Source organism: Olea europaea, unplaced genomic scaffold (genome assembly GCF_002742605.1).
Source record: "Olea europaea var. sylvestris unplaced genomic scaffold, O_europaea_v1 scaffold1149, whole genome shotgun sequence".
Lineage (NCBI taxonomy): Eukaryota > Viridiplantae > Streptophyta > Magnoliopsida > Lamiales > Oleaceae > Olea > Olea europaea.
Window position 1 is genome coordinate 203,019 of NW_019228886.1, and position 18,474 is coordinate 221,492.

Consider the following 18,474-nt stretch of genomic DNA (forward strand, 5'->3'; position numbering starts at 1 on the left):
AAAAAAACGTTCCTTAAAAAATATAAACTTATTTTTTTTAAAAAAAAGTTACTTAAAAAATAAAATAAAATAAAATAAAAACTTATTTAAAAAATAATTTTATTAAAAACTTTTATTTTTGTTTTTTTAAATGTATTATATATATAATGCAAAGTTATCATTTTACCATTTTTAAATTAGTGCTAAGGATGAAATGAAGTTGGGTGGCCATGAGAATCGTCATATGAAATTGGAAGGTCATAGTGAAATAAAATCAAATTAGATAGCTGTGGTAATATTAAACATAAAGTTGGATGGTCATTGGTGGATTTAACCCCAAATTAAAATTAAAAATTTTAAAAATAGGGTAAGGTAAAAAAGAATAATAATACTACTTGTATATAATTGAGTTACATAGTGATTTACATACAGATGATGTGTCAAAAATAGAGTAAATGACTTTTTTTTAATTGAAAAAATTCTGAACCAATCATATCTTACAACATCATGTATATGTAAATTATTATAAAATTCATTATGTACATGTAGTACAACCGAAAAAAGAATAAAGGGAAATACAGCATTGCTTATGCATACACTGCCAAAAATGCATCTCTCGGGACTCACATAAATAATTATTGAGGCTTCAGAAGACATGGAGATCAAGATTCTAAGTTTTACAACTTTGCATATATGTAATAAGCCGGTTTTCCTATTTTAAATAATGTTTTAATTATTTTAAATGAATTAGTAAATAAAACAATGATGCGTACATTGAAAATTTATAGGAAGTTCACGTGTATTTTCAAGTTTGCAACAAAGACATAATTTTTAAAATCATAAATACCATAAATCAATATTGTTTTAATTGTGGGTAGAGAAATCAATGTCTTGTCTTGGATTTTAGCTACGGTGGATTTTTCATTTTTGACTCATTTGCTTTATAAGTTTTGGCAAGATGAACTTCAAAACAAGAAATGTCACGTCAAATAAAAAGACGAGCACTCTTTTCTATCTAGGCATGTCTTAGATGATCAACGTAGAGTTTTTCTTCTCTCTCTCTCTCTTTTTTTTTTCACCTAAATTCTAGGTGGGATTTTTTCCATGCTCTGTGTCTAGACAAGCCTTTTAAAACACAGATAATTAAGTATGACACAAAACTAAAGAACAAAAGAAAAGCAAGGACTCCTCCATCGGTGCTTGGTGGGGTTAATTCATGTATGTTAGAAATAACAGGAATGACAAAAGGAATTCTATTATTCGTTTCTTCTAGGGGTTAGTTTTGTGTTTTTAAATTATTTCCCTTTTTTTTTTTTTTTAATCGCTAACTTCATGAAAATTATTTATTGAAAAATGTCATATTCTTGTGAGGTCAATTGAATTTTTATATTTTTAATTAAAAGGTCACACCTCATACAATTTGGTTTTTACGAATAAAAATCTTTGATTAAACTTATAATGTATTAACAAATTTTTTTTTAACAAATATTTAGCCATTACTATTTTTTATTTGTTGTGTTAGATATGAATTAATATTCATCACTAGAAAGTCACATGTTATATAAATTTTTAATTAAAAGATCGCACTGTGCTGTAGCGGCTGAGCCAGCACGCCGCGAGAAGGCGCGGCCGCGTGTGCTGGACTCCATCGAAACTTTGAGTATCCACCGAACGCCAGACCAGTTACAGTTGTAGAGGCAGACCGCAGACGAATGGTGAAGACGAAGAAGGCGAGGTTTGCAAAATTCTTTTTTTTTTTTTGGGGGCTGATGCCTGCCTCATGCTTGTGGTTGTTGTGGGCTTCTTTTTTTTCCCTTAAACTAGGCCCAATCCATACAATATATGCATCAAAAGTCCAAGACTGACCAACAGAAGGCAAAGCACTGTCTTTCCACCTCCTGGTAGATGCTGTGCGATTTGCGAAGGTTGAAGAGAAGCAGTGCTCAAGCAGTTGTTGACTTGCTGTCGAAGGACGAATGGGACAGCGACGAGTCACTGTCGGTAGACTCTCGGATGCAAACTCACGAAGCCTGTGAGCAACTGGTAGCAACGCGTCTTTCCCCTTCAAATCAGTGAGCTGCCTTTTTTTTTTTTTTTGGCAGGAGGGGGGGGTGTTTGCCTTCACAAGTTCGAATAATTATTAATTATTAATCGTATAAATCACTTTCTTATTTGCTCTTGTTTGAGCCACATTCTTTCCAAAAAAAAATACATTCTTAAAAAGTGTGTTGACATCATTTCAACCATATATTTTTTAATAAAATAATATTACACGCAAATTCAAAACTTTTAATTATTTTTTAATCACACATTTCTCATTAATATAGTATTCAAAAATTCATTTTCTCCCCAAAAATGGGGCTCAAACAAGGCCTTATTATTTATGAGTTATGAGTCTTAATTTCTTATGAATCTATGATTTATGTTTTATTAGTTAATTGACAAAATGATAGAGAAATGAGAATTGTGATTTGGGAATTTATTAGTTAATTGACAAAAATGACCGAGAAATGATGAATAATTTATGTTGTATGAATTGCGAGTTATAATTTATCATTTATGAGTTTTGATTTGTGATTTGGGAATTTTAGTTTAGCCTTATAAAGAAACTAATTGAATTATATTTTCATATGTGTAGAATCTTTACGATTTAGTGTTGAAATTTTTTTAATATTATTTAGTTAACTATTAATAAACGACATCGCTATTACCATAGAGGATTGTCAATGGTCAACGTTTGCAGTCCGCCCTAATTGAGTTCCGATCTTGAATTCGCCACTGACTGTGCATTTTTTTAAAGCAAATATTTTTGGCTAAACCTACCGTGTGCTTTAAGACCTTTTAAAATGATATTTAGACTTTATTCTATTTTTTGTTGGATATGAATTAATCCTTTGCGTTTATAAAAAGTTACACAAAAATATCCTTTTTAATTGAAATGTCTCACGGCCGTGTGATATAACTTTTTCTAATAGAATTATTTAACTAAGCTCCAATGTGTTTGTAATAACTTAAAACTATATTTAGTTGTTTGTGAACTAAGATTTTACATTAGAAACGAACATTGTATCAATTTTCAATTAGAAAGTCACAAATTGTTAATTAAAAAGTGACACAAACGTGCTGTAACTTTTTAATTAACAAAAGCCAGGATGGGAAGATCCATCATGACTCACTACTTCAATTTTGAAGAGGGAGGAATAGAATAAGTTTGTTTGTCGGGACTTTTTCGCTTCATGCATTGTTCAAGACGGGGCAAGTTCAGGTTCCGGAGGGGATGGGGCACTCATTTGCCTATATAATATATTTTTATATATTTTATTCTATTGTTTGGAAAATTCAAATTTTCTTTTTGATTAATGCTAAACAGGACGTGGCTCACACCGAACCCAAGTCATGACAAAGTATTTTCAGTTGAACTCACCCCACCAACCCGAAGGGGAAGAATTCCCACCCTTTTCGGGTCGGAGTCCCACAAGTCTCATGTCGATCCAACTTTTTTCCCCGTCCTAGAGAGGAACTTTTGAGATAAATACTTACCAATATTCAAATTTCCATCATTGAAATTCCAAATTCAAGAAAAAATTAAGGAAAATGATAACACCCAAGAAAAAGAAAGAATTGATGTTCATTTGGGGGAGAATATTTTGAAGTGAAAAAACTGATTTTTTCAGAAAATATGTGATTAAGAAATAGTGAAAAGTTACGGTTCCACAAGAAATATATATATATATGAGAATATTTTGAAGTGAAAAAAATGATATTTTTCAGAAAATATGTGATTAAGAAATAGTGAAAGGTTACGGTTCCTANATATATTATTATTTTTTGGAGAGAATTTTATGTTGAAAAATATGTTTGAGAAAAAATAATTTTCAAATAAATTGTAGCTAGCAAACGCTTAATTGATTAAAATAGAGATAACATTGACAAAAAAGGACATGCATCGACATAAAATTGGTGATTTATTACTCTACTAAACCACTCAAACCCAATTTTATGAAATTAAAATATAGAACAATAATATTAATGAAAACAATAATATCAATTAAATTGTACCCATGATGTTTCCAAAATAACCTACAAAGAATTTAACCAGAAAAATAAACACGTTTACTTAATTCAAGGTTAATGTGAATAAGAGACTACGAAGAAGAGGGAAGGGTGTTATAATTCTTAGCCCCCGTTTGGCCCCTATTATTTTCAATTATAATGGTTGGAATAGTACTTTTTTGAAAAATGGATGATTGAAAAAAAAAAAAAATTCGATTTACGTGTAATATTATTTTATAGAAGATTTTATGGATGAAATTGGAGAGTGAAAAATAAAATTTAATTTAATGGAGGTCGGGGCTGACGGTTCCTAATTCTTATTCAGTTAGTTGGGTTTGTAAAGTTGTGGTTAAATGTATTTTTATGCAGTATATTACCATAGAGTAAACAAATTAAAAGTTTCAACGTAGTTTCAATTTTTTTTAATAAAATAAAAAAACCATGTAGGGCTTAATTTTCTCTTCAAACTCATAAGTAAAAAGTAATTCGAAATAATGCAAATTCTTATTGTGAATTTACTTCATCTTTCGTTAAAATAAATTATTTTTTTACTTATAAATAAGAAGAAATATTACTGATTATACTTATTATTTTTAAGCTTAGCCCGATGTGCTTATACTTTAATCTTGCACATAATTTTTTGTTGATTTCATTCATACAGGTTAATAGTTTGTGACTTTGCAAGAGGTCATCAAGGTCAAGTCAAGGTAAGTTAAGTCTCCCTTTTAAAACAAAATTTTTTAAATTCTCGTACTCATTTTTACTTATATATTCACATAATAAAATATTTTACACATAAATCCAAAATTATACTCTATTTTTTAACCACACATTCTCCAAAAATTACTATTCAAAACATCATTTTTTTTTCCAATAATGACCATCAAACAAGGACTGATATCTATTTTAATTTTTGGATTTTTGAGTCGATTGAAGATTAATCTACTAGAACTCTCTATTGAATTGTTTATTTTGAAATTACTCTATTATATTGCTCATTTCTGATAAGATGGTCCCGTATGATACCATGACTCCAATGCCACTTGATGTAATGGTCCCGTATGCCACCCCTAGGCCGCCACTTCTATTGAACCCGGTCAATATCACTATTGAAAGTTTAAAGAAACCTTAATTGACTCGTTTAAGGATGACATTAGAGCCATTGTGAAATAAATAGTCTATTATTACAAAAACTAACATTATTTAATTGTTTAGTCAATTTTCAAGTAATTATTTATATTGGAAGCAGAAGTTGAAATATCCGCATCATATTTAAAATTTTCGAATTAATATGATTCTATCGTGATTGTAACTTGGTTTAACCCAGATTGAAATATCTAAAAGATTTTGGCATAAGCTTCATATTTACCAAACCAAGCTCTAAATAAATATTCTGCCGAACCAGCTTGGGAGAGCGGGGTGCTTGCTACGGGAGCCATGGGGTTGAAAAATCGAATAAATTGAGAGAGTGTTTAACATCCATTTTCTTGGAAAAAATGAATTTTAGAATAATAAATTGATAGAGAATGTGTGAATGAAAAATAAAGAATTTTTTTTTTATTTACGTGTAATATTATTTTAATGAAGAATATATGGTTAAAAAGAAGATAAAGAAAAATGTATTTTTGATAAGAATGAGAATCAAACGAGACCTAAATGTTATAGTGGGGTATTAGGCGAGAACCTAGGGCGCTGGGAAGGTGGTGCATGGAATATATATGAGGCAAAGGTGAGGAAATATGTAGTGAGGTCAAGGGTCAAGGTGGTAGAGGCAGAATTTGGAGATGGGGTATATTAGGGTATTGGACGAGAACCTAGGGTGGTGAGGGAGCCGGTGGCTGTTATACAAGGCAAGAATGAGGGAGTTCCTGTGAGGTCAAGGGTGGAGGTGGTAGAGGCAAACGCTGAGAGACGAGGGTTAAAGCCTCTAGTTTGGGGCTCTTAAGTGGTAATATACAACATTAAAAAATAAAAAAATATTAATAATATTGCATAGTTTTATGTACAATTTGGTACCAAACATATGACACACTATTCACATATTTGATTAATCTTTAAAAAATTGATGACAAGTAAATATAAATAAATAGTTTTTTTTTTTATCAAAATAAAAATAAGGTACTTACATAGAAAGTAAGAACTACGTCAAGTAACTTTTTGCATGTTTAAAAAATAAAAATTAACTTAAAAGTAAATTTGAGCAAGTGAACACCTTTTTTTCTTTTTTTGATATAATAAGTGATTTTCAATTAACATGCAATTTGAGTAATTTTCAAATGTATCTAATTGCCATTAACCTTCAAAAGATCTTCAACTTGCTATTGAACTTTCCTAAATGTATTTCAATTGTCATTAAATTTTATAAGTTATTAAGTTGTGACTGAACTTATCAAAATATTATTAAATTCATCATCCTCTCACTCGTCATTCTAAAAGTTAGCAAATTAGATGACATGATAAAGAGAATGATAGATGTAATATCGTTTAAAGTTCAAGGATAATGGGAAAATATTTGGAAAAAAAAATTCAATGACAACTTTAAAAACTTTTAAAGCCCGAAGATAATTCAAATAATTTTACACCTTTTCCAACGCAATGACCCCAAATAAAATATCTTTAAAAACCTTGCTAATATCTAATTCAGATAATAATAATAAAATCTTTTGAAGAATGGTGGCCACATATTGATGGTCGACCTTTTCAAAATAGTTTTATATTAGAAATTATACTCTCAAAATAAAAATTCGAAGCTCCATTTGTGGTCTCCAGTCTCAAGTGTCATTAACTTTCCTGGAAAATGAATTTCCACAATGGTACATTTATGTTATTTTCTCAGCCACTTCCTACAAAACCTAATTATCTTCAACCCCATCTAAGGGTGTAGTGGATGATGTGGATTTAAAGCAACCAAATCAACTCAGAATGTTCCTGAATATAAAGAATTTTCATCAGTTAATTTTTTGAAAAAGAACTATTTTGGCATTCATCGACTCCCTCATCGAATGGACTCAATTGAGTTGAAATGAACTCTAAATTTTCTCCTCGTCTCTCTTAGCATTATCTGAAGTTTCTCCAAATTTTTCTCCAACGCCGGTATATACACGCCAAGAAATCATTGAAAACTTGAACCCAACGTTTAAATTTTCTTCCCCAATAAATACGCCCAAAGACCTTCTTAACTTTTTACTTTTTCGCATGCCCTTCAACTCCCGCGGTGTCCTCTCTCTATCTCTCTTTATATATATAACCCTCAAAGCTTCACATCTATTACTCTTAAAATATGGCTTTTTCAACTCTTCACATAGCAGATGCATACTCTGCCATAGTTATTTTGGCCCTTATGTTATTATGCTTAATGAGAGAGAACTCTCTCACAGATTTTGAATTGACTGAGGTGAGAGGAAACCAGCTCAAAGACAGGCCATGCGAGGAAATCTATGTTGTCCGAGAAGGCGAAACACTTCACACCATAAGTGACAAGTGCGAGGATCCCTTCATCGTCGAGCAGAATCCTCACATACATGATCCCGATGATGTTTTTCCAGGACTTGTAATAAAAATCACTCCTAAACCTCGAAAGTATAGACAGGCCGGGGTGATATACTAATCTAAATCTTAGCTTGATCATACTTTTATTTATGTACAATAGGTAGGACGTACTGAGTTCATGATTCTGAATATATGGAACAAAGAGTTATCGATGGAGAAATGTTTCCACTTGAGCATCTAAGAATCATATCCTTTCTTCTTCAGTCATTTTTCTCAAATTTTTAAATTATATGTGTGTGTGTTATTATTGACTCTTGGGTTTTGGCTTAGAAAGTCAACATTGTCAATAGAATATTATAGCTCATAGTTTTTGCTCCAATTTTCATTTAAATCAGTGTAGAATCAAAGATTTGTTGATCACGAATCAATTCTTCGTATTCGTGCGGGAATCAATGTGTTTTACTTGCTAGATATTTGAAGAAGAATCGACAATTATATGATTACGTTCTTTACTATCATTAATTTATCGATTTCTCATTGCCCTGGTTTATCAAATTTAGTGGTACGATTCGGAATACTTAAGAAACTACTTTTTTTTTCTTTACATTAATAGATATATAAGAAAGAGACCGATCAAATATGACAACAACGATTTCCATGGCTAATTTAAAATTTAATAAAAAAAGAGGTTGATTTGTTTAGCTATTTCCCTAGCGTGTAATTAGCATATATTTGGGTAATATTTATAAACTATTTGTAAATATTCAAGTTACTTTATTTCCTTATATTTCAAGTAACTCATAAATACAATTCACTTATCGATCAATAATCTTTATCTACTTATAATTTAAACGGTTTTTAATCACTTTTCAAACATGCGAAAATAGAAGTATAAATCCTTAATTTTATTATGTTGTTAACAAGACGTGTAAATCGAATTTTTAATAACTTCTGATAAATTGATTAAATATTATATTGTTTAAAAGTTAATAAAAGTTATGAATAATTTATTAATAAACTAAATTGGTAGACCACTCGAAGATGTTTGTGGTGCATAATGAGTCTATACTAATTCTAAATTGTATCATTAAACAATAGAATATGTGTTTGTGTGTGTGTTTAAGGAAAATTGGGGCAATTATAAAGATAAGATTGAAAAGTGATTATTTTGTCATTTCACATTGTGGGCATAGATGGTTCCTTTTTAGGTAAGGTTGGACGGTTAGCGTTGATTTCAATTGTCTCCCCACTTATAAGATACCAATATTTCATGTGTTTCTAGTGGGTTAAAAATCCACCCTTCATCTTTGGCCTTGTTTGATTTGGATTAATATCAAATTAAAATTTTAATTCAGAGTTTGATTCTTCTCATGACGGATAATTTATTCGTCACATCTATAATTAATTGTTTGACAATAATAATTGATCGTTCCATAACATCGTAACTTTTCAACATATACCCCACTCTAAATCTATGTACAAAAATTAGGGCGATACGCTAGTCGAACACTTTTTTAATTCCTTTTTTTTTTAAGTAATGCAAAATAATATATTAGGAAGCATGAGAGAACTAGCTTGCAAGAATATGAATTCGACATTCGAATGCAACACCACCAACTTCTTAACTAGTCAATTGAAAATGGTGAGTACCGGGTGCGGAAGGTGGACAATGTGGACGAATGATTCTACATATAGGTGATGATGAAGACTTATATTACTGTTGTATATATTTTTCAAAGCAACTTTTTCTTGATTCCTTCTAGTCAAAAAGACTCATTTGTCATTCTCAATCGTAAACACTTCGTACAAAATTAACCATAGTTTTAAACAGTGGCGGATCGAGTCAAACATTTTGAATAGGGAGGCCTAAATAACGTGCAACAAAACTTTGAAACAACATGAATTTTTCTGATACCTAATTACAAGTGTTTCTTACGAGTTTGCATTCTTTAATAACTTTTTATAATTGCATCATCATCAATATTGCCTTATATATCCTTCTCAATATACTTAATAAAACTATTATTCAACCGCCGATCTCCCATTCAGTTGCACTATCGATCGTATCATAATTCATTGTAAAAAATATTCTACTGCAGCATTAGCAACTCAAAGAATTAATGCCAGTGTAAAAAGCTTGTACATTAACGATACATTTCATGTTTTCTCGTTAGTTTTGAGCAAGTTCACTGAGGTCCCATAATCCTTCGAAATCTTCATCAGTCTGCATATCAATGACGTATGTGTCAAGTTGATCATCAAGTTGCAAATAGAGCTAGATTTTTTGCAGCAGAGGATTTTGATTGAGAAATTTAGGTATTGTGTTGAAAAATTTTACACAAGTGTTATCTATTGTTCTCCATCGAAATTTTTGAACATGTTCTCTTTCTTTCTTTACTTAACATGCAACATTTTAAGAGATCAAATATATGTACGGGATAGCATATTAATCTCTGTTGCGGAAGCTCTTTCAAAAAATCTTCAAACGGTGGTTTTCCAGACTCAATTCAACGTACCTTTCTCTACCAACAACCAATCCAATCGGCTCCAAACCACAACCAATTGATTTACCTTGGTTGCTATTCAATCTTATCCATGTAGGACAAGAAAAGATGATGATTTATTGCCACAAATGCTAAGAGAAGACACCACAAAGGTATACTATGAAAGAACCACCAATTGAACACGTTATACCAGCGTTCTGGACACTTCTGAACACCTTTTTTCTCACACAAAGGGGGGCAGCCGGGATTCTCTTGTTTCTTCTCTCAAAATCACACACTCATCATATGAAAGTGGTTAGGGTTATAGCCAAATATATACTCTAGGGTTAGACTTTTAGTTGGGCCAATAAAGGGATAAACGGGCCAAGATTCAAGCAATCCATAAAAAATATAATTGAGTCGAGTGTAGCTCATGGACTTGGTTGTTAGACTTATTTCATTCATCGGCCTATGTCTATAAAATAATATTAACCCACGTTAACATCATAACCCGGGATTTATTGGGTATCAAAAACCACACAATCTCTATAGAGAACAGCTGAACAGTAGATAACACTTGCAAGAAAAATTTCTATTGAAGCTGCTGTTAAAGTATACTTGAAAGGAAGATGGAGCACAAAATGTAGAATTTGACGATTGCATTGAAATAAGCAATTAATTGTTTTGTGATAAATTTTGCTAAAAGTAAAACAGAATGTGATGCCGAGTTAAATCTTAGTCATGTGAGAGAACATGTTCAAAATTTTCGACGTAAATTGTTCAAGACACAAAGCAATATCATTCATGTGATTGCAGTATTGGTGCTCAAGTGGAAACCTAGTCGAGAACTTGAAACAAATGATCGATCAACAAAAGTCATTACCAACTTCTTCTAGACGCTCTTCTAGCCTGAGACAAAATGATTTCAAAAAATTATTTAAGCATGTATGAAAACAACTTCTTAAATACTCCCATAAATTGAGGAAAGATTAAATTAGATCCTGAAAATTAGGAAAAATACTTAAGATTTTGCAAATTAATTTTGATAACTTTTAGTAATTTTGAAACATTAAAATTTTAGTTTAGCAATAATGAAAATTCGAAAAAATAAAAAAAGTAGGACATGTCCTAATTATCCCTTTGTATTTGGGATCATCCTTTTGTAAATCCCAGTATTAATTGCTTTGATCAATATGGTGAAGTTGGAAGCCGACAAATGTTGATCCTGAGTTATATAAGTCCAGCCCATCTACTTAAGGCCCATTAATCATTTCGGCCCATTTGAAATTCCCACTTCCAGCTGGCTATTTAGGACAATATTATTGGAACTTCATATTCAAAATCTCTTTCTTTTTCCTTGTGAAAAAAATAAGAGATACGCTGCTATAATTAAGTGTTTGTTTGGTAGAGATTTTGATAATTGATTTTTTGACCGTTAGAGATAAAGTGAGTTTTACCTGTAAGAGAATAATTTAAAAATGACGGCTGAAATAGTGAAATAACGGTAAAAAAAATTGATTTAAATTGGCTAAAAATCTATACCAAACGGAGGGTAAAACTCTAACTTTTTTCTTTCTTAATATTTTGATATTCGTATATATAAAATCAAAAGACAGTAGAGTAAAAGAATTTGAACAAAGTAACATATTGAAGCCTAGTTTTTGAATTTCGATTTAAATGTACATATCATTAGGGGTTTAAAGTTGGTTAAGCAGCCCAAAACACACCGGGCATTTCTTGGCATAGATTGTGCCGTGGGCTACCGCGTGTAGGCATTTTTATTTTTAGTATCTTTCAAAAAATAATAATAAAAAAGAAAAACATATAAAGGGGTTAGACACAATTAACTTGGCTCCGCTCATTTTTGCATGCGATCTAACTTGATTTGGTAGATAAGTATGTCATCTCAAAAGCGGAAGAGTCTAATTTATTCTTTTTGAGTAGCACTACTAAAAATGAAAATGTTTATAATTTGGGAACCTGTTAACTCTTGACTCTTCAAAAACCGAAGTATCCTTGCGTCATAAAAGATTCCTATCCCTTTTGGAATTCCTTTCTGAGGGTAGATGCATATTGGAAAAGATCCTCCATATGGAGCTCCAAAGTAGGGATCCAAATGACGAAGAAATGCTCACATAAATTCTCTAAAAGAAAGTCGGAAATTTGAATTTTCTCTGAGTGCATGTTTAAACATGCAATTTTTAACTGCACGAGACAATATAATAAATAAGATTTTTAACAGCATCTACTTTCAAACATTCGGTACACAATTTACTGTCGAATTCATGGACAAGGGCAGGGAGGAATCTGTTATAATTGTAAAGGGGGTTTCGAGATAAGATATTGTCTATATATGTTATGACCAAGAAAAGCTAGTATAGTGGATTTCCATAGCATTTATTCCTCTACAAAGGGACTCCTTATATGATTATAAAACTGGAATCAGCTCGGACAGCCACAAGCAGCGGTTAGGATCAAAAAAATCAGAAAATTAAGGGTTCAACCTTTCATAGGGCTACTCTTATTCAGCATGTAATGCTGATAGATATTAACATGCCAAAGGAGAGTTGCCCTGTGAATGGTTCAGTAACCTCAAAGAACAGTAGATGTTTAGAACATACTATGTAATCTTCCATGCCAAACATAACACCATGCCACTACTGCAAGTTCGGGTTGTGTCTCAATCCTAGTGTGGCTCATTATCCTCTAGGATCAACTACTGATCATTGTCTTAGAAAGCTAACATCACCAACTAACTAATCAGATGCAAGCTCTCCACTCGGAAGGATTTCTCCTCTTACTCCTCAGCCTACGACGTATTAGCGGCCATTTCCAGCTATTGTTCCCCTCTCAAAGGCAAGTTCTTACGCATTATTCACCGGCCGACCACCGAAATTACCACTTTTTGTCCGACTTACACGTGTTAAGCATGATATTAAAGTTCATCTAGAGCTAGGATCAAACTCTCCATGAACTTCTTAGTTGCATTACTTATTCTTTTAGTTGTTTTAATATGTACAATTGTTATAACTCGTCGATAATAAATCTTTAAAACTAGGAATTTCATTCAACGGCCCTGCTATATGTACACTGAGCCTTATAACTCGATGTATAGCCCCCTCACATAGGGGGTGGGACCCGCGCATTATATGGGGGTGAGCCCCTCCTCTCATGTGAGGAGAGTGTACACCGAGCAGTAAGGGTCGGTGTATAAGGAGCATTATTCTTCATTCAAATAAAATCAAAAGGTATTGTAGAAGGCAGATATCCGTGCATATATATTCATGCAACCGAGTACTCAAAAGGCCTAAAATTATCAATCTAGCATATTGAGTTCATTTGGTTGTCATTTTGTGTAACCATGTTCAACTACTTGTTTTGATTTATTAAGCAATGGGCAGAAACAAGTTCAGTTCCTACTTTTGTAACTATCACCTGTGGAATCAGTCGTCTTTCCTTCCTTCCTTCTATGGAATTTCTGTTTGAATCAATCAACAAAAAATCTTCTCAACAATAGTTAATAATCACAAGGTATATTATTATAACATCATGATTGTCTGGACAATTTCGTCTAGAAATTTAAAGTGTTAATTATAATTAAAACTTGAGGTTCTATCTTAATATATCAACTTTATTAAGAGGAATAGTTTAAATTTTTTTTAAGTTGATTTATATTTTCATTTTTATTCGATATAAAATTTATCCCTTAATATGTCATCACAAGATGATGGTTTATTTAAACAAATTAATCTTGAAACCCGTGCGCTCATTTTGAGTCTTAATCAGATCGAATTGTTCATTAGAGTTTAATAGACTTTAATATCATATTAAATTTTTACTTCAATTCATGTGCACGTTGAGTTCATTTCTACATAAACAAGTACCAACAAATCTCAAACTAAAATTTTTTATGTGCTTCGGTACTATGTCAATGATAGAAGACGAAGCAAAATTTGTTAAATAGAGGACGAACTTTGTTTAACAATTTGTTTAATCCCATTTTGTAAGAAGAGAAGAAAAATATGAAATTAAAATGTTTCCAATAACTGCTATTCGGTTTAAATAAGTGGACAAGATTTTGTACTACTTGAATCCTACTTCGTCTATCAGTATTAAAGTTTGTTCACCCATAATTTTACTACTTTGTTTCCCCTTTTCTTTTGGGTTTGTCGTAGGTGGTTAGCAATAAAGGAATGGCAGTGATTGACGTTGATGGACCACGATGGTCCAACGTCCTAGTAAAATAATCATCACATAGAAGTATAATAAACTAATAATTCTCGAAATAAAATAAAAATAATGACAATGCAAATAATGAGTCAAGAAACGAAACTGACAAATAAAATTAAGATGAGGCATTAACCAAGAATATGTGGTCTATATAAGGTTGAACAATTCGTCGCTAGAAAGACGCTTATGTTTGTCTCATGTTTGTAAACCATTTTAAATACTCAAAAGTTAATTTTTTATTCACATATTTCAAAAATTTCTTAAGTATCATTCACTTATCCACCACTCATTTTTATTTATATATAATAAAACTCACATACAAACACTTCGCATACATGCTTTTATGCCAAGAGCACGTTCAAGATTTTAGCAATTGCCCTGCATCGAACATTATATATGATTAAGAAAGAGAAGAAAAGATAGAATTTAGCATTAGCCCTCTATCGAACATATTATAAGAACATGCATGCAATCAGTAGTACATAAAACTTAATAGTACAATAGACAAGATTTTAACTTCATCTTTTCTGTGTTAATACTAATCTAACTTACCAGTGATATCCCAAACATATGGTTTATCAAGACACGGTTTGAGAAATAAATGTTAGTACCAAATCCCATGAACTACTCCTTTAATAATATAATAACGCGTCGGTCCTATAAGTTTTTACTACGTGGTAGTGATCCACTAAAATATGGACTAATATTAACGTACATTAATGGGACTGAATAGCATTATTTATACTCGCACAATTGGATCAAGTATCCATGGAGAGCTTCCTCTTGCCAGCACAAGAAGTTCTTTTGGTCCATCTACAATATTGATGCCAGCTATTACACTTCTTTTCTTTCCCCAACTTCACTTTTATTTAATCCCATTTTCCAATGTTTGTTGACTACTTCTTTTATAAAGACGTCCTAATCCTTGAAGGAAGGAAGAAATTCTCATTCAAAATAGAAGATATAAGCGCATATATAACGCACAATAATACGATCCTAATAAAAAGATGTCTAGTGGAGACAATTGAAACTTGTATTTTAATACCTATAAGTTTCAACATTTTGAACAAATTGTCTCAAATAGGGATGTGATACAATGCTTGTCTAACCATAAAAGTAAAACAAGTTACTTATTTTAACAATAAGGTAAGAGCTACTCTAAAAAAGGTTTTATATTCCAAAATCCACTTATTAGTTATAAATAAATCTGCTTCAAATTAAATTTTCAACTATGCTACATTACACAGCCCCCTCACATGGGGGCAGGGCCGTGCATTAATTGGGCATGGCCCGTCCCCTCATGTGGGGGAGTGTTATTCTTAAATTTTTCGAAGACTTGTTAGCAACCGAGAGAAATATCAGGGGAAGTATTACTTATTCAAATTCTTTCCAAGTGTCATCATATGATAAGTCAACCTTGGCAAACACGCACAAAAGATAAGCAAATAAAGATTGAAAAGGGGAAAAGGGAAAAGCCAAATTTTGATGAATTTGCAAGAAATGGTCAATACAGCAATGCAAAACAATTACCATAATGTCCCTTTCTAAAAAGCTGTGAATACATAATTTGAATAATGGCTTTTTCACACTTCCTTCTCTTCATAACTAAGCATCAGACAACTATTAAAATATGGAAGATGTCGAAATTGAAACATAAGAAAAGAAAAGAAAAATGAAAAATTGAAATAGTTCAGAGAAGACACAAGAAACATGCGCTCTCCTGATCCAAGGGAAGCAACACGAGTTTTCTTTGACGGTTGTTGTCTGAATCATATCTTCAGAGGACAGGAGCCCGACCAGGCAATCGTCAAGAGAAGAAGCACGTCTGCAACATGTCATCACGACTTTGCAGCCACAACTACCTCCTCTTTTTTCCCGAATACTCAGTTCACCAACCATGAATCAATCCCGTCTTTACAAGAATCTTTTGTTCAGTTCATTAAAACTTACCCCAAATATTCTGAGACTGCCCAGGTTGATCAAATTCGAGCTCGAGAATATGTTCATCTCTCAGAATCCAACCATGTTTGCCTTGATTATATTGGTGTCGGTCTTTTTTCGCAGACGCAGTTTCAGTCCATCTCAAAAAGCCCAATTGCATCTTCGTCTCATCCTCCGTCTCGAAAGTCTGATTGTCCAGTGTTTGGTATAAGTTACAAGTCGGTGAATCTCAGGTCGCAGCTGCTTCATGGTGGCGATGGATGCAAATTAGAATCTGCTATCAAGAAAAGGATCATGGATTTTCTCAAGATCTCTCAAAATGATTACTCTATGGTATTTACTGCCAATAGAACATCAGCTTTCAAACTTGTAGCAGAATCTTACCCTTTCCAATCTAGTCGTAAACTCCTTACAGTTTACGACCACGAGAGCGAGGCCATAGAGACCATGATTAATACATCAGAAAAGAGAGGAGCCTGTGTCATGGCAGCCGATTTCAAATGGCCAAGGCTAAGGATTCACTCAGCAAAATTGAAGAAAATGATTGTCAGGAAGAAGCAGCAGCAGCAGAAACACAGGGGACTATCTGTATTTCCTCTTCAGTCGAGAATAACTGGAACCAGTTATTCTTATCAGTGGATGACTATGGCACAGGAAAATGGTTGGCATGTATTGCTTGATGCCTGTGCATTGAGACCGAAGGATATGGATAGCTTTGGCCTTTCTCTATTCCGCCCTGACTTCCTCATTTGCTCTTTCTACAAGGTTTTTGGTGAAAATCCAACTGGTTTTGGATGCCTTTTGGTCAAGAAATCAACTGTACCAAATCTGCAAGCTTCAAATGGTGCTGGAATTGTATCTCTTGTACCAACAAAACAGGTGCTCGGCTTTCCTGAAGACTCTTCAGGCACAGATACAGAGCTTGAACAGATATCAAAATTCGTGACAAACCAAGATAGTATGGACATATCAAGCACTTTGTCAAGTCCTATCACTGAGAAAAACAAACAAAATGGAAATTCTAAAGAAGGAGATCAAAAGGATGCAGGTTTAAAAGAGAACCGTCATGAAGATTCAGAACGAAGGGAATCTGATGAGAAGAACAAAACAGGTGATGAACATGGAAGCTTGAATATTGAATGTAGATGCTTGGATCAAGTGGGTTCACTGGGATCGAATGTTATCAATAGCAGAGGAAGATACATAATCAATTGGTTGGTTAGTTCATTGATGAAGCTTCAGCATCCTAATAGGCTGGAAAAAGCTTCCCTGGTCACAATATATGGACCAAAGGTAAAATTTGATCGAGGACCTGCTTTGGCATTCGATATATTTGACTGGAAAGGGGAAAAGGTCGAACCTGTTCTCGTACAGAAGTTAGCTGACAGGAATAACATTTCTCTAGGCCGGGCGGTTTTGAGCCACATTTGGTTCTCGGAGAAGTATGAAGTGGAGAAGCAGACGTTCCTGGAGAGAAGTGACAAAGACAAAGAAACATCGAGAACCAAGAGTAAAAAAGCTGAACCAGGAATTACAGTGGTTACAGTTGCACTTACTTTTCTGGCCAATTTTGAAGATGTCTATCGGCTCTGGGCTTTTGTAGCTCAGTTTCTGGATGCCGACTTCGTGGAAAAAGAACAATGGAGATATACAGCACTGAATCAAAAGACAATTGAAGTGTAAGCACAAGACTAGTATCTTTCAGACTCTGGAAGTTCTCAAGATGAATATCATTGTAATCTTTTACGATAAAAGAGAACAAAAACAAAATTTATTTCTTCTTTCTGGGTGATTTACAGTCCCTACGAAAAACAATTACCACTTCTATTTTCGTTGAGATAACATTCAAACTAATCTCTCTCTTATTCATCCATTTTGAAATCAGCAAGGAATATAACACAAGGTAATAAGTGAAACATAAGTAGGTTGAAATCAGAAACTAACATCTCTAACCATTTTCATTACTCACAGTCAACCACACTTTCATTAAGACAATTTCAAGAACCAATATCGTTCTTGGTAGTAAATCAGAATCCATCCCCTCCACCACAGGCAAAAACTCACATTTTATGAGTATATCCAGCAATAGTTATGTGCGTTTTAAACAAAAATTAGCCACTAACAAAATGAGCAAGGTTCATCTTCAAATCTATTGTTCAGAAATAACTCAATCGCCTTATTGTTGTGCTCGCGCATAATAAAGGCACCACATCTCTCACAAGCATTCCATCAAACACCTTACAGAGTCCAGGCGGCGAATGCTTCTGCATATATAGATCATTACAATCAACAAATGTCT

At 32.8% G+C, this 18,474-nt stretch overlaps 2 protein-coding genes across 2 annotated transcripts; both read left to right on the top strand.

Moving 5' to 3' along the window:
* The first annotated feature begins 7,003 nt into the window (after nucleotides 1-7,003).
* LOC111373648 lies at nucleotides 7,004-7,735 on the top strand. The gene has a single exon (XM_022996208.1). The coding sequence runs from the start codon at nucleotides 7,313-7,315 to the stop codon at nucleotides 7,637-7,639; it is 327 nt and encodes a 108-aa protein (XP_022851976.1). The 5' UTR covers nucleotides 7,004-7,312; the 3' UTR covers nucleotides 7,640-7,735.
* An 8,008-nt stretch (nucleotides 7,736-15,743) lies between these two features.
* On the top strand, nucleotides 15,744-17,960 carry LOC111373657. The gene has a single exon (XM_022996226.1). It carries the CDS (start codon nucleotides 15,945-15,947, stop codon nucleotides 17,856-17,858), a length of 1,914 nt encoding a protein of 637 aa, XP_022851994.1. The 5' UTR covers nucleotides 15,744-15,944; the 3' UTR covers nucleotides 17,859-17,960.
* Nucleotides 17,961-18,474: the final 514 nt, after the last annotated feature.